Source organism: Rhinopithecus roxellana, chromosome 6 (assembly GCF_007565055.1).
Source record: "Rhinopithecus roxellana isolate Shanxi Qingling chromosome 6, ASM756505v1, whole genome shotgun sequence".
In the NCBI taxonomy this organism is placed as follows: Eukaryota; Metazoa; Chordata; class Mammalia; order Primates; family Cercopithecidae; genus Rhinopithecus; species Rhinopithecus roxellana.
Genome location: NC_044554.1, coordinates 54,164,963 through 54,178,780, shown reverse-complemented (window position 1 = coordinate 54,178,780; position 13,818 = coordinate 54,164,963). Strand labels below are relative to the sequence as shown.

At 49.0% G+C, this 13,818-nt stretch overlaps 1 protein-coding gene across 2 annotated transcripts in view; it reads right to left on the bottom strand.

The window, feature by feature from the left end:
- KIAA1549 (KIAA1549 ortholog) overlaps positions 1-11,081 on the bottom strand; it is a 144,653-nt gene extending 133,572 nt beyond the window's left edge. For both annotated transcript variants that reach the window (XM_030933292.1, XM_030933293.1), the window contains exon 1: positions 10,837-11,081. In XM_030933292.1, coding sequence (XP_030789152.1) covers positions 10,837-11,032 — 196 coding nt within the window. In that variant the 5' untranslated portion in view covers positions 11,033-11,081. The remainder of the gene's footprint in view (positions 1-10,836) is intronic.
- Between the last annotated feature and the right edge of the window lie 2,737 nt (positions 11,082-13,818).

The following is a 13,818-nucleotide window of genomic DNA, read 5'->3' as shown; positions in this document are numbered from 1 at the left end:
CCAAAGGACTGGAAACCACCAGGAGCGAGGAGCCTTCCCAGCTGCCCTGCCCTCGACACAACACCCTGGGACTGCTGTGGCCTATCTTCCGCCAAGGCTCTGGGCCACCCAGGCTGCTGGAGGGACAAACAGAGCGTTGACCTGGACTGCGACCAAGACTGGCCTTCCAACTTCACCTGGGCCCTTGCCACTGCCTGGCAATTCTTTCACTCACCCCTTCTCACTCTCCTCTGGAAGCCAGTGTGCTTGCTCAAGCTCCCACTCCCCCCACGCTGCTGTCCTCTCTCCAGATCTGCTCGCCTCCCACCCTCCACGAATAGACCCGCACTCCCCCATACATCTCTGTCCCCAGACAAGCCACCTGTTTCTCCTTCTGTTTTCCTCCTCTCTCAAATGAACCCCTCCACTCTTGCCCTAGATCCCATCCCTTCCAAGCCCCCAGGAGCCTTCGCTCTTGCCCTCTCTGTCTCCCTTTCCAACCCCACCTCAGATCGGCTTCTTCCTAGTCCTCACCTGCACAGATGGCCTCTACCTTACCACTCCCTCTTCCTATGTTATTTCACTCCTTGCGCACACACAGCACCCTTCATTACGCAGAGGCTGGCCCTCTAAGAGACTGAGTCCTACCCAGTCAGCGGCTATCTGTCACAACAAAACCCACCGCCTAGGGTTGAGAAACCATCTTGCAGCTGGACCTCAACCTCGAGAGGACAAAACTCAGCCTCCAAATCACATTACTTCCCTTCTCTTCCTTGAAAGATCTTCTTGGCCCCTTTCAGTACCAATATGTGGAATATTCTGCACCTTCCGTGCCCATTTGCCCACATCCTAGACCCCCAACTCTTGCCCTGTACATGTGCTATCTGAGCGCACGGGCTTTGACTAAGACTTGGAGCATAATGAAAACCATGGGGGCCACTGCAGACAGTCAAGCCAGGAGGAAAAGACGTGACCTGTTCCTAGCAGGCCCTTCCCGCTGAAGGTGGAGGATGAACTCGGGGAAGCGAGAGTAGAAGTGGAGGCCGCGATAGTCACCTGGAGAAAAGAGGATAGGAGCTTGAATGAGGGCGGCGGTGGCAGCGATGGTACAGGGGATAGATTCAAGAGGGACTTCCTCCCCTCCCATGCACAGTCCTCTGGGAACTTTCCTTCCCTCACTGAGGGGCTGGTGCCTGGCTCACAGCCCTTTCTTCCTCTCTCCAGGCAAGTTCAGCATCCACAGAAGTTATTCACCCCAAAGCCTTCCTCCATGTTCCACTTCAACAACTCATTCCCACCGCTACACCCTACCCTGCTTATTACCCAAGACCAAAACTAGAGATGATCCACTTCTGAACCGCGGCACAAGGACACCCAATCCCTCCCGACCTCTCCCACCTCTCTCCCACCCTCTCCCACCTTTCTCCCACCTTCTCCCACCTCTCTCCTGCCCTCTCCCACCTCTCTCCCAACACCTGCCTTGGGATCTCAGCTGCACCCCTCCTCCCAGTCCCTTTCCCACTGCTCCATCCACGGTTCACCTCCTTCCTCACCCAGCCTAGACCCCATGCTACCTCATCCAGACCACCTCTTGCCAGCTCCTTCAATCCCCTTTGGCTCTTCACACCTGCCCTGTGATTCCCCACCCCTGACTCAGGCCAACGGCTCACCTTTCCCAGACACACTGGAACGTCAAGTGCTAGAGGACAAAAATCACATGGCGGGTTCCCTAACATCACCACAGATACCCCCATTACCTGGGACTTCACTCCCAACCTTCCACCAGTCCCTCTGATTCCTTCTCCCAATATGACTTATTCCTAACTCTTCTTAGGGTGGTCCTGCCTGCCCACATGAACTTCCTCACTTTCGGCAAATTAGCCATCAGGTCCTTCCTTCTACTTTCTTAAATTTTCAACCACTGTTTTTGTTTTGTTTTGTTTTGCTTTGCTTTTTGAGGTGGAGTCGTGCTCCGTCACCCAGGCTGGAGTGCAGTGGCACAATCTCAGTTCACTGCAACCTCCGCCTCCCAGATTCAAGCGATTCTTGTGCCTCAGCCTCCAGAGTAGCTGAGATTACAGGTGTGTGCCACCACACCTGGCTAATTTTTGTAATTTTAGTAGTGGCAGGGTTTCATCATGTTGGCCAAGCTGGTCTTAAACTCCTGACCTCAAGTGATCCACCTGCCTGGGCCTCCCAAAGTGCTGGGATTACAGATATGAGCCACCGTGGCTGGCCCAGTCACTGTATTTTTACTGACTCTTGAAACCTACAAACACAATCAAGTCTAAAACATGATTGTTTTAGACTTCCACCAACTCTCCTGCCACCATTAAGTTATAGGGAGTAACTCAAACCTCACCAGGCCTAAGAATAACATAAAGAGCTTGTGGAACGTTTCAAAAATAGAAATCCTCGGGCATCACCTGCTTTAGTAGATCTACCTTGACCATGAGTTGGGTTTTTAACAGGTGATTCTGATCAGTTGGCCCTCATCCCATCCTTCAAGAAACAGTTTGGTATAGTAGCATTTGATATGATGGATCACTCACTAGATGAAAACCCTCTCCCCCTCTCCTGGCTCTCACAGCACTATTTTGTCATGATGGTCAATTTCCTTTGTGTGCTCCTCTTTGTCTTCCCTTCTCCTTCATGCTAGTTTCAGGGTTTCTGTCCTTGGCCGCCTTGCCTCCTAACTCTCCATGCTCCCCCCTCATTAGTGTCTTCCATACCTATGACTTCAACTACCATCAAGTGCAACATTTAACAAGCTTTTTTTTTCTTTTAAGTTCTTGCTCTGTCGTCCAGGCTGGAGTGTAATGGTACAATCCCAGTTCACTGCAGCCTCAACCTGCTGGGCTCAAGCAATCCTCCTGCCTCAGCCTCCCGAGTAGCTGAGACTACAGGTGCATGCCATCATGCCCAGCTAATTTTTGTATTTTTTTTGTAGAGACAAGGTCTCACTATGTTGCCCAGGCTGGTCTTAAACTCCTAAGCTCAAGCAATCCTCCTGCCTTGGGCTTCCAAAGTGCTAGGAATACAGCCATGAGCCACTGCACCCAGCCTAACTTTTTTTCTAAGTACTGGATCTGGGATAGATTAAAAAAAAAAAAAGAATGAATGTACAGGTGATAGTCAACACAGTTAACAGCAGTGGAGCATGAGCACTGACAGTTGGAAAGGGAGCTATTCTAATTTTATGGGCAAAGGATCCGGACAGACATTTCTCAAAAGAGACACACAAATGGTCAACAGGTAAAGAAAAATTGCTCAGCATCCCTAATCCTTAGGGAAATGCAAATTAAAACCACAATGAGATAGCACCTCACACCTGCCAGAATGGTCCTCGCCAAAAAACTAAAGCACAGTCCTTGAGGCGCCTGCAGTGCTGAGCATTAACCCTTCAGTCGCTGGATCTCAGTGAGGTGGAAGGTGGCCGTGGCCCTTGGGAGAAGAGTCCTGAAAGATGGCAGGGAGGCTTAGGGTACTTGGGGGTGGGGAGCAAGGAATATTCAGTACAGCAGCTATTTACCAACTGCTATGGTAGTATCTCAGTGGTTTGGTTTTGTTTTTTGAGACAGAGTCTCATTTTGTTGCCCAGGCTGGAGTGCAGTGGTGTGATCTCGGTTCACTGCAACCTCTGCCTCCCAGGTTCAAGCCTCAGCCTCCTGAGTAGATGGGATTACAGGCACCCACCACCATGCCCGGCTATTTTTTTGTGTTTTTAGTAGAGACGAGGTTTCACCATGTTAGCCAGGCTGGTCTCCAACTCCTGGCCTCAAGTGACCTGCCTGCCTCAGCCTCCCAAAGTGCTGGGATTATAGGCATGAGTCACCGCATCCAGCCTGTATCTCAGTGTTTTAACAACCAAATACTTGCAATGAATGAAAACAGCAGGTCTAGAGGACCATTCTAATCTAGTTGCCTGGTCAAATAAAATATGGTTCTTGCAGCCAGGCGCGGTGGCTCAAGCCTGTAATCCCAGCACTTTGGGAGGCCGAGACGGGCGGATCACGAGGTCAGGAGATCGAGACCATCCTGGCTAACACGGTGAAATCCCGTCTCTACTAAAAAATACAAAAAATGAGCCGGGCGAGGTGGCAGGCGCCTGTAGTCCCAGCTACTTGGGAGGCTGAGGCCGGAGAATGGCATAAACCAGGGGGGCGGAGCTTGCAGTGAGCTGAGATCTGGCCATTGCACTCCAGCCCAGGCGACAGAGCGAGACTCCATCTCAAAAAAAAAAAATACATATATATATATATATGGCTCTTGCGTACTATTCACACAGACTCAGTCCCAAAAGCAAGTGTCTCTCAACGTCTCTGGAGATTTGTATAGCTCCAGAGTTAGTCCAGGCTGACTTAGCCTTCAATGTTCCAACAAACCTATTCCCAGAAGGCTGGAACAGGAGGCACTTTACCTCTTAGCCCAGTGCTTCCCAAACTTCAACTGTGTGTGCAAAATCACCAGGGGGATCTTGTTCAATGCAGATTCTGATTCAGAAGGTCGGGGGTGGGCCCTGAGATTCTGCATTTTCTAACAAGCTACCAGGCAGTGATGATGCTGAGAGGGTGGGGACCACAAGATTAGATGTTCACTAATGAGAAGTAATTGCCTGAAGCTAACAAAGGAGATGAAAAAAAGAGAGACAAAGAGAAAGAATAAGAGAAAGCAAAGTATGTGTCCTGAGTGTATGGGTGCAAGAGGGAAGAACAAAGGGAGTTTTTAAAGAGAAGAGCCATCTGCAATGGTAAGAATGAGCTGCCTTCAGCAGGTCACTGGCCTAGAACATCCGAGGAGAAATGACACTCACAACAACCCAATAGAAAAAGGACAGATGCTGCTTATAAGTGGATTCCAAGACATCCAAGATATGTTGGTATATCAAGATACTTGGTATCTTGATATATCAAGATATGTTGGTATATCAAGATATGTTGGTATATCAAGATACTTGATATGTAGAAGCTACAGGGAGAAATGAGTTACAAGGAGCCAGAGGGTTAATGAGATTAGCACTAATCTTACACTGAGAAGGAAACCCAGGACAAGCTAATTTGTCCACAGTCACAAAGTTATGGGCAGAAATGCACACACCCAGGTTTTCTAACTCACCTTTTAACAAATCCAGCTGCCTAACAACAAGAAAAAGAAATCACATTGTGAGCTCCAGATGAAAGGTGGGTGGTCACAACTTGAAAACAAATTAGATCAGTTAGAACAGTGTCTTCCTATCTGGGAAAATCAACCTAGTGTAATTATAAAGACAATAATTAGCTGCCTCTATCATTCAGGGCACTGATAGAAAACCTGTGGCTCCCAGGTCCCTAGTGACTTTTAACAACTCCCTGGCTGGGTTCTGTTTTCAGAATTAAGTGAGGCACTTCCTGACAAGGGCTGCAGCAGCTGTTCCCAAATGGGCAGAAGTGAACATTGAAAATGCATTCCTCTGCACCCTTTCACTCCCAACCCAAACAAACACATGTAACAAAAAAATGGTTATTTTATTTTGAGATGGAGTCTTGCTCTGTCACCCAGGCTGGAGTGCAGTGGCGTGATTTCAGCTCACTGCAACCTCTGCCTCCCAGGTTCAAGAGATTCTCCTGCCTCACCATCCCAAGTAGCTGGGATTATAGGCACCTGCCACCACACCCAGCTAATTTCTATATTTTCAGTACAGACAGGGTTTCACCATGCTGGCCAGGCTGGTCTTGAACTCCTGACCTCAGGTGATCCATCTGTCTTGGCCTCCCCAAGTGCTGGGATTACAGGCATGAGCCTCCTCGCCTGACCTCAACATAACGATTTTAAACTATTCTAACAGTGAAAAGACAATTCCAAGATATTAAATGGTAGTCCCCCTCCTCCAAGGTTTTGTATACCAGAGGACAACTGTGGTTTGAAGATATTTTGAGGTATTCTGAGATACAGCATACTCATGTTTTATTACAGTAGACTTAGAACTGTTTTGTTTTGTTATTACTGTTAATCTCTTACTGTGCCTCATTTTTAAATTAAACTTTATTGCAGGTATGTAGATATAGGAAAAAACCATGTTTCAGGCATCCGCTGGGGGTCTTGGACCACATCCCTTGCAGATAAGGAAGGACTTCTATATCTTCAAAATACTGTTAATTTTCAGTTACTGGGTTTACAGTATCTGGATCAGTGGTTCCAATGCTCAGTGGCTAAAAATGAGCCGTGAACTTACTAAAATGAAGATTCCCAGGCACTGCCACCAAAGAGTCTAATTTAGAGGTTAAGGGTGAGTCTTAGATATCTAAATTCTTAACAAGCACCCCCACATCCCTAAATGATGTTGATGCAGGAGGCCTAGGGGCCACACATTTGAAACATTTAAGTATTTGTTTATAATATACTAAACTACTCACAAAGCATAAATATTCACCTAGAAATGACCAATGATAGCACATTAAGATGAAAATTTAACACACCATAAGCATAAATGCAATAAAAAATTATTAAAAGAACAAATGGCAGATCTTGCTAATCAAAATAATCAAAAACTTCTACATTTCAACATTACATAAAATTTAAAAGAAATTCCTTTGGAAGGGGGAAAACGCAACAAACAGAAGGAAAAACGGTTGCTATCCTTCTAATACATAAAGATTTAAATACATATCTATGCCACAACAGGTAAATAAATAAAAATACAGAGAAAATTCAGACTACATATACAAAATAAAAAATAGCCAACTCTAAAGCAGTAAAACCCTGCAAGTTAAAACAATGTATTACAAATTTATTTAACAAGGCTTTTAAAGTAACATTCAATGCCAGTGATAAAGTGAAATACTAATGCAAGTGATAATGGAAGGCCACTGCGTAAGCTTCAAGGGCTTATGTCAGCGTTATAACTTTCAAAAATTGCTTCATTCAACAATCACATACTGAGTAACCACTAAGTGCCCAGCATTTTGAACAAAACATGCAGAAATCCAGCCTGGTGGGCCTTACATTTTAATCACATTCTTAATACCCCTTCCACAAATGTATACTCAACAAAATACAAACACACAGAAAGAAACATACACAAAGCCTTTTTTTTTTGAGACAGAGTCTTGCCCGTTGCCGAGGCTGGAGTGCAGTGGCACCATCTCGACTCACTGCAACCTCTGCCTCCCGTGTTCAAGCAATTCTCCTGCCTCAGCCTCTCGAGTAGCTAGGATTACAGGCATGTGCCACCACGCCTGGCTCATTTTTGTATTTTTATTAGAAGCGGGGTTTCATCATGTTAGCAAGGCTGGTCTCGAGCTTCTGACCTCAGGTGATCTGCCCACCTCAGCTTCCCAAAGTGCTAGGATTACAGGCATGAGCCAGCACGCCCATCAGCATTACTTACAGCAACCCAAAAAATGGAAATAAAAGAACAAATCATTTGGATAGAAAACTGTTTCCAAATAAGATTTAATGAATGGAAAAATGCTTAAGTTAAATGTAGAGTGGAAATGGTAGTAAATACAATTGTGCATATAATTCTTTTTTTAATGTTAACAACAAAAAAAAGGACAAAATTACTTAGTGTTACCTATAGGCTGTGAGATTATGGGTGACTGGTTTCTGTACCCTTCAGTAATTTCCAAATTCCCTACAAAGCAATCTATTTCATAGTAACTATTACTTTTAAAAAACTTATCTCTGAATAAGGTGAAGAAATGGGGCATGATTCTTTGTTTTTATATTGTGGATGGCTAATCACTTAAGAGAAATGCGTTCAAAAGTAAGTCCAAAGTATTACAAGTTGTTTCCACAACAGTCAATGGTTAAGACCAAACTAGTAAATTTTTTTAAGACCAACCCAGATGTCCATCAATGATAGACTGGATTAAGAAAATGTGGCACATATACACCATGGAATACTATGCAGCCATAAAAAAGGATGAGTTCATGTCCTTTGTAGGGACATGGATGAAGCTGGAAACCATCATTCTGAGCAAACTATCGCAAGGACAGAAAACCAAACACTGCATGTTCTCACTCATAGGTGGGAACTGAACAATGAGAACACTTGGACACAGGGTGGGGAACATCACACACCAGGGCCTGTCGTGGGGTCGGGGGAGCGGGGAGGGATAGCATTAGGAGATATACCTAATGTAAATGACGAGTTAATGGGTGCAGCACACCAACATGGCACATGTATACATATGTAACAAACCTGCATGCTGTGCACATGTACCCTAGAACTTAAAGTATAATAATAATAAATAAAAATAAAATAAAAAATAAAAATAAAAAAACAAAAACACAATCAAAATGCTGAATGAAATAGAAATAGACAAGAAATCGATACAACATAGAGATTTAACCAAAGACTGTAATAAGGGGGCCACCTGGAAGGTGGACTCTACTGAACAAAAGTTAATAAGAGAAGCTGGCTGAAGGAGGAGATAGCTTTCAGCCAGCCACGGAAGGGAATGCTGCCTCACACAGGAAATCCAAAACAGGGCTAAGCCATGCCATTTTCTGACTAGCACTACTTATTCCTTAGAAAGAGAACCAACCACCATGGCAGAGTTCAGCAAAGCTTTCTTATCTTCCAAATCTCCTGGTGAAAATACCATACTCAGGACTGGAAGGGCGGCCCAAGCAACTGCAATGCACCCTCTTCCCAGGATCAACAGCACCACCTAGGCACCCTACACACACCCTAGCTACATCAGGAAGCCACCCTCCACCAAGATGGTTCCTCACAGTCTTCAAGAAGTAGATGGGGTCACCCCTAGCAGGTCATCCACGAAGAATCCTGCCTTTCCTGTCCGGGAATGGTCTGGGCAAGGGTTTATACTTCCTTCACTGCTCTGTGTTTCCAGCTGGATCCTGGAGCACAGGAGCCGTGCCCTCCACTTCTTAGTTCCTAGTCTATGAGCCTGGCAGCGGCTGAAGCCAATATACCAACTAGTGAAAGGATGAAGTCTCTGTTTCCATGATGTCAGCTCTAGAATGGAAATATAATTAATTTCATGTCTCCAGGTTGAATATTTGTATTGGGGTAGAGCGGTAGCAGGAAAGGACTTCTAAAGAAGAGAAAGGGGGTGGGCAGTACAAACAGCTCCACTATTTATTTTAAAGTTACCAGAAGAAGCACTTATATTCTCCACAACCTCTGCAGTATACCCAGACGGCCACATTCATATGGGGAAGCCATCAGGCACAGAAGGGAAGCATGTCATAGATTCTGAAACCAAACCAACCTAAACTCAAAGCCTTAGTTTCCTCATCTGTAAAATGGGGATAACTATGCCTAACTCACAACGTGATTGGATCATGTATATAAAATTCAACACCTGGCACACAAAAAGCACTCAGGAGATAGAAACCATTTATCTGCTGTGTCCTATGACAGATGAATCCACAAGTATCAGATGGGCTCTCTTTGTTGACTAAAGCCAAGAGACCCTTCACAATCATCTCCTCTCCTCTGGACACACAGGCCTGGAACTCACAGGAGCAGGACTGAGACGGTAGGTACTAGGTTACAGTAAGGTGTTTGCACTAGCTGTATACTGCCTAAAAGAGACTCATTCTGTCACCCCAACCCTGGTTCCACCCAGCTATGGGAAATCTCTGCAGAGGCTTCAGGTGTGGATATGTCTATGGGCCAAGAGCGGGGGTCGGGGGCGGGGAAAGTGATGACTGTGACCTTGAGCAAGGCGCTTCCCTGCCTTAGTTTCCTCTCTGGTAAGCAGAGTGGCACCGTTCCATGATCCCTGAAGTCCTCCCTGTGCTTCTATTGTACCATCCCCTTTAGGGCCTGGTTATAATTCTCACAGGTCCAAGAGACACCTTCAAATGTGTTCCCATTCCTCCCCAGCCACCGAGCAGCCCTTTGGCCCTGCTCCCACGAGAAGGGAGGATTCGGAGCAGCGTTCACGGCTTTCTGTTTTTTGTTCTGTGTGCAGCAGCTCTCTACCCCGAGCTGCTCCTTCCACCTTTCCTTTTCCGCCTCGAAGTGGTCAAGTGCCTGTGCTGGGGCAATCGCTGGCCTGCAGTGTCAGCTCAGAGACGGTTTCCAGACCATCCTGTGTACAGGCTCAGGGTGGACAAATAAACATTTTGGAGAAGCAATAGGAATTAAATCATTTATTCCACAACAAAACCCTCATGCTTCTTCATAAATCATGCCTCTTCATTCCATACTGATGAACAGTCACTAAATTGCATCTGTTATAAAAACAGCCCTTACTCCTTTCAAGCCCTGACACTTAAGAATCAAAATATTTTCACACTCCATTGTACTAATAATGCCTTGCAGAAGTAATACCAATAGCTATTTCCCTGGAAAGATCCGTGGCCAGGGCGCCTTCCAAGAGGTTTTCTTTGAATGTTCTTTGTGTCCTGCTGCACGGGGGGACACGGCCGGCCTGCCCGCATCTGGGGGACGCTGGGCTTGTCCCGGTAATGCAATACTCTTCTAAAGCACACCCGAATGCACCCCTTCGCCCCGACAATAAAGTATCTCAAAACATTCGATATGCCACATCATATAGCCTTGACAAAAAAGCACTCCGGTGCCTGCATTCTGCAGGAAAAACCAGGCACATTCTGAGATGAAGCCACCAGACCCGCTTCGGGCTCCATGGACAAGAGAATAGCTTTGCAGACCCCTTAGCAAGACCGGCCAGAAGCCGCTCGCTTGTTGGTTTTAATTATTTATTTCCCCCGTGCCTTTATTTGCTGGGCCCAGAAGAATGGCAAAGCATCTTCCAGAAAGGACGGCGAGGGAGCTGGAGAATAAAAGAGGATGGGCGGGGAAAGTCGGGGTTTTGAAAACAGCAGCGATAAAGGCAGGCGGGGTCGCGGCCGCGTCCCGAGGGTCTCGGCGGGGCTTACCTGGGGCGCACGAGGCCGGCCGGGCCAGCAGCAGCAGCCAGAGGCCGGGGAGCAGCAGCCCCGGGCGGCGGCGGCGGGCGCGGCGGGCGCGGCGGGCGGAAGGCCCTCGGCCGCTCGGCCCCGGGGCCAGCGCGACCCCGGCGCGGGGCTTCCCCTCCATGGCCGCGCCTCGGCGTCGGCGCCGCGCCCCCGGCATTCCCGGCCGGCGCCCCGGCCCGGCCTCGCGGCTCAGCGGCTCTCAGGTCCGGGAGGGGCGGCCGCTGCGGCTGCGGCTGGGACGGGGCGCCGCGCACCGGCGCGGAGAGAGGCCCGCGAGGCGGGGGCGGGCCGGGCCGGAACCGCGGACAGGGGCGCCAGCCGCACGCCCGCCTCGCCGCTCCGCCCCCTTCGGAGCCTCGGAGCTGCTGCCCGGCAACGCGCGGGCCCGGGCGCGGGGCGGCGAGCACCCCCTCCCGGCCGACTGGGCGCCTGCCTGCCTGCCTGCCTGCCTGCCTGCCGGCGGGGCGACCGGGGCAGCGTGCGCGGGGCTCGGTGCGGCAGGGGCGGTGAGGCAGCGCGGCCCAGCCCTCTCCCAGGACCCGCCTCCCGGTGGGAGCACTAGGGGCTCTGGGGGCCTGGGCCGGGAGGTGCCACCCTGACCCGCACCTAACCCCGGGTCCCGCCGCGCGTTCCCCGGGGCGCCCGGAGCCGGGTAGGCCGGCAAGCCCGGGGAGGGGGCCTCTCGCCGCCCTCGCTCCTCCTCTCCCGCCGACTCCGTGCGGGCAGCAGGTGTGTGGGGCGCCGCGCTCTCAGGACAGCCTCGGGGCCAAGGAGGGGACAAAGCCAGGCAAAGTCGGGCTCCTGCGTGCAAGGCAGGGGCGAGCAGAGCGCACGCAGCTCTCCCCCGCCTTCCTGCCTTAAGAAGGTGCGGCCACCGCTGCGGGTCTTCGGGAAGCGACCCTGCGCTCAGGGCCTGGGAGGCCCTCGGGACCCTGCACTTAGCAGGCCTTGAGCAGGCGGCTGCTGAAGCGAATGGGCGTGGAGCTGCGGAAACCCGCGTGGCCAGGCCGTTTTAGGGAAAGTAGCGCTCCTGAAAGGTGGAGAGAATGGCCAGAGAGCGTTTAAGGGTTGGATTCCCCGGGGGCAATGAGGAACGGGAAGAAGGGAGTTGACATCTGTCAGGTACCTACTGTGTGCCAGGCACGTCACTCTGAAGATGCCCCGTGGCTTCAGGGTCTAGGGAGGAGGAATTGGGAGTTTTGAATCATTGCATCCCCCTGGCATTCTTGCACCAAGCAGATATTAACGGTGTGTATGTAGGACACTATCTTATTGTCCAAAAAAACGATGGCAGACAGCGGAAAATGTGAATCATTACACTGACCGAGGGATCTTGGTGGCTATTCAGTCGCGTTCCCCTGCCAGGCCCAGCCCTTGAAGGAGCAGCCCAGCCTTGCAGCTCCAACTCATCTGGACTCCTTGCCCTTGGCGAATAGTTCTTCCTAAGAATAGGACAGGGGCACTCTTCTGTAAGTACCCACCTGGTCCTTACAGGTGGGTACTTGAAACCTGGTAGTTTTCAAGGAAAATGAGAATAAAGGTTAAAAATAGCTTTTGTTCATGTTCCTGGTATTTTTACACGTTATTATGACCCCCCCCCCCCCCATCACACAGCCCCAATGTTTATTACAGTAACTGCTCCTGTCTCCCAAAGAGAGTTCTACCTGCGCACCCAGGTGAGTACCTAAGAGAGACTGCCCAGATATGTCTGGTCCCAGGACACCATGGCCATAGATCGGGGACCTCTTATTCACACACTTCTCTTTGTTCCCTGAACTCTGTATAACAGCACATTTGACCGCAAACCACTGCCTTTGTGCAACTCTTGAATGGTCTTGTCCTGTTGTGTTGTTTTATCTTTTATGAATTTATGCTTTGCACACACATCCCCCACCCCACCTCCAATAAATTAATATGAAGTTCGAATATGGTGCTATCCTGCTTAGGATTTCTCATAGCCCCAGTAAGCCCTCAGCAGACACTCGTTGGTTTGAGCCAGAGCATGCATTCCCCCAGTGAAGAGGTTCCATCTTCCGATTTGGCCGCAGCCTCCTGCAAGCTGCCATCTGCACTAGACCCATTGGTATCAGAGAAAAAAGGCTCCCTCGGCCATGCGCAATGGCTCACACCTGTAATCCCAGCACTTTGGGAGGCCAAGGCAGGCAGATCACCTGAGGTCAGAAGTTCAACACCAGCCTGGCCAACATGGCGAACCCCGTCTCTACTAAAAATACAAAAAAAATTTACCCGGGCATGGTGGCACGTGCCTGTAATCCCAGCTACTCAGGAGGCTGAGGCAGGAGGATCACTTGAACCCCGGAGGTGGAGGTTACAGTAAGCCGAGATCACGCCACTGCACTCCAGCCTGGTGCCAGAGCAAGACTCCATCTCAAAAAAAAAAAAAAAGAAGAAGAAGAAGAAGAAAAGAAAGGAGGCTCCCTCTCCATTCTCTGCCAACTCAGAGACAATAAAGTGTTTGCCCTGCCATTAAGAGATTGACATCAGTTGGAAGTAAAAATAAAAATTGGAACTTTGAGATAATAGAAATGACTCAGTGGACACCACCTCTCTAAGGAAAGTGAGGTCCCTAGGGTCCCTTAGTCTCCCAGCTCTGAAGGCATAAAACAAAATCTCACCTCTGTTGGGATTTAAGACATTCTGCCTCCGTGTCTGGGGAAATGTCTCTAAGGCTCTGACAGTCCAGCTGGTAGGTGGTGTGACTCTGCAGACCCAGAGGGGATGAGTGGTCCTTGGAGGTAGGGGAGTGTGTGCATATGTGTGTGTGTGCAAGATTTTAAAGTCGATTTTAGAGATTATCTCATCCAATTCTCATAGATAAAGAAACAAGCCAGAGAAATAAGTTTATTTCCATAAGACTCAACTCCAACTGGAATTGTCATCTCCAGTTAAACCACACACCCTCCAGGGGAGGGGGAAAATTAG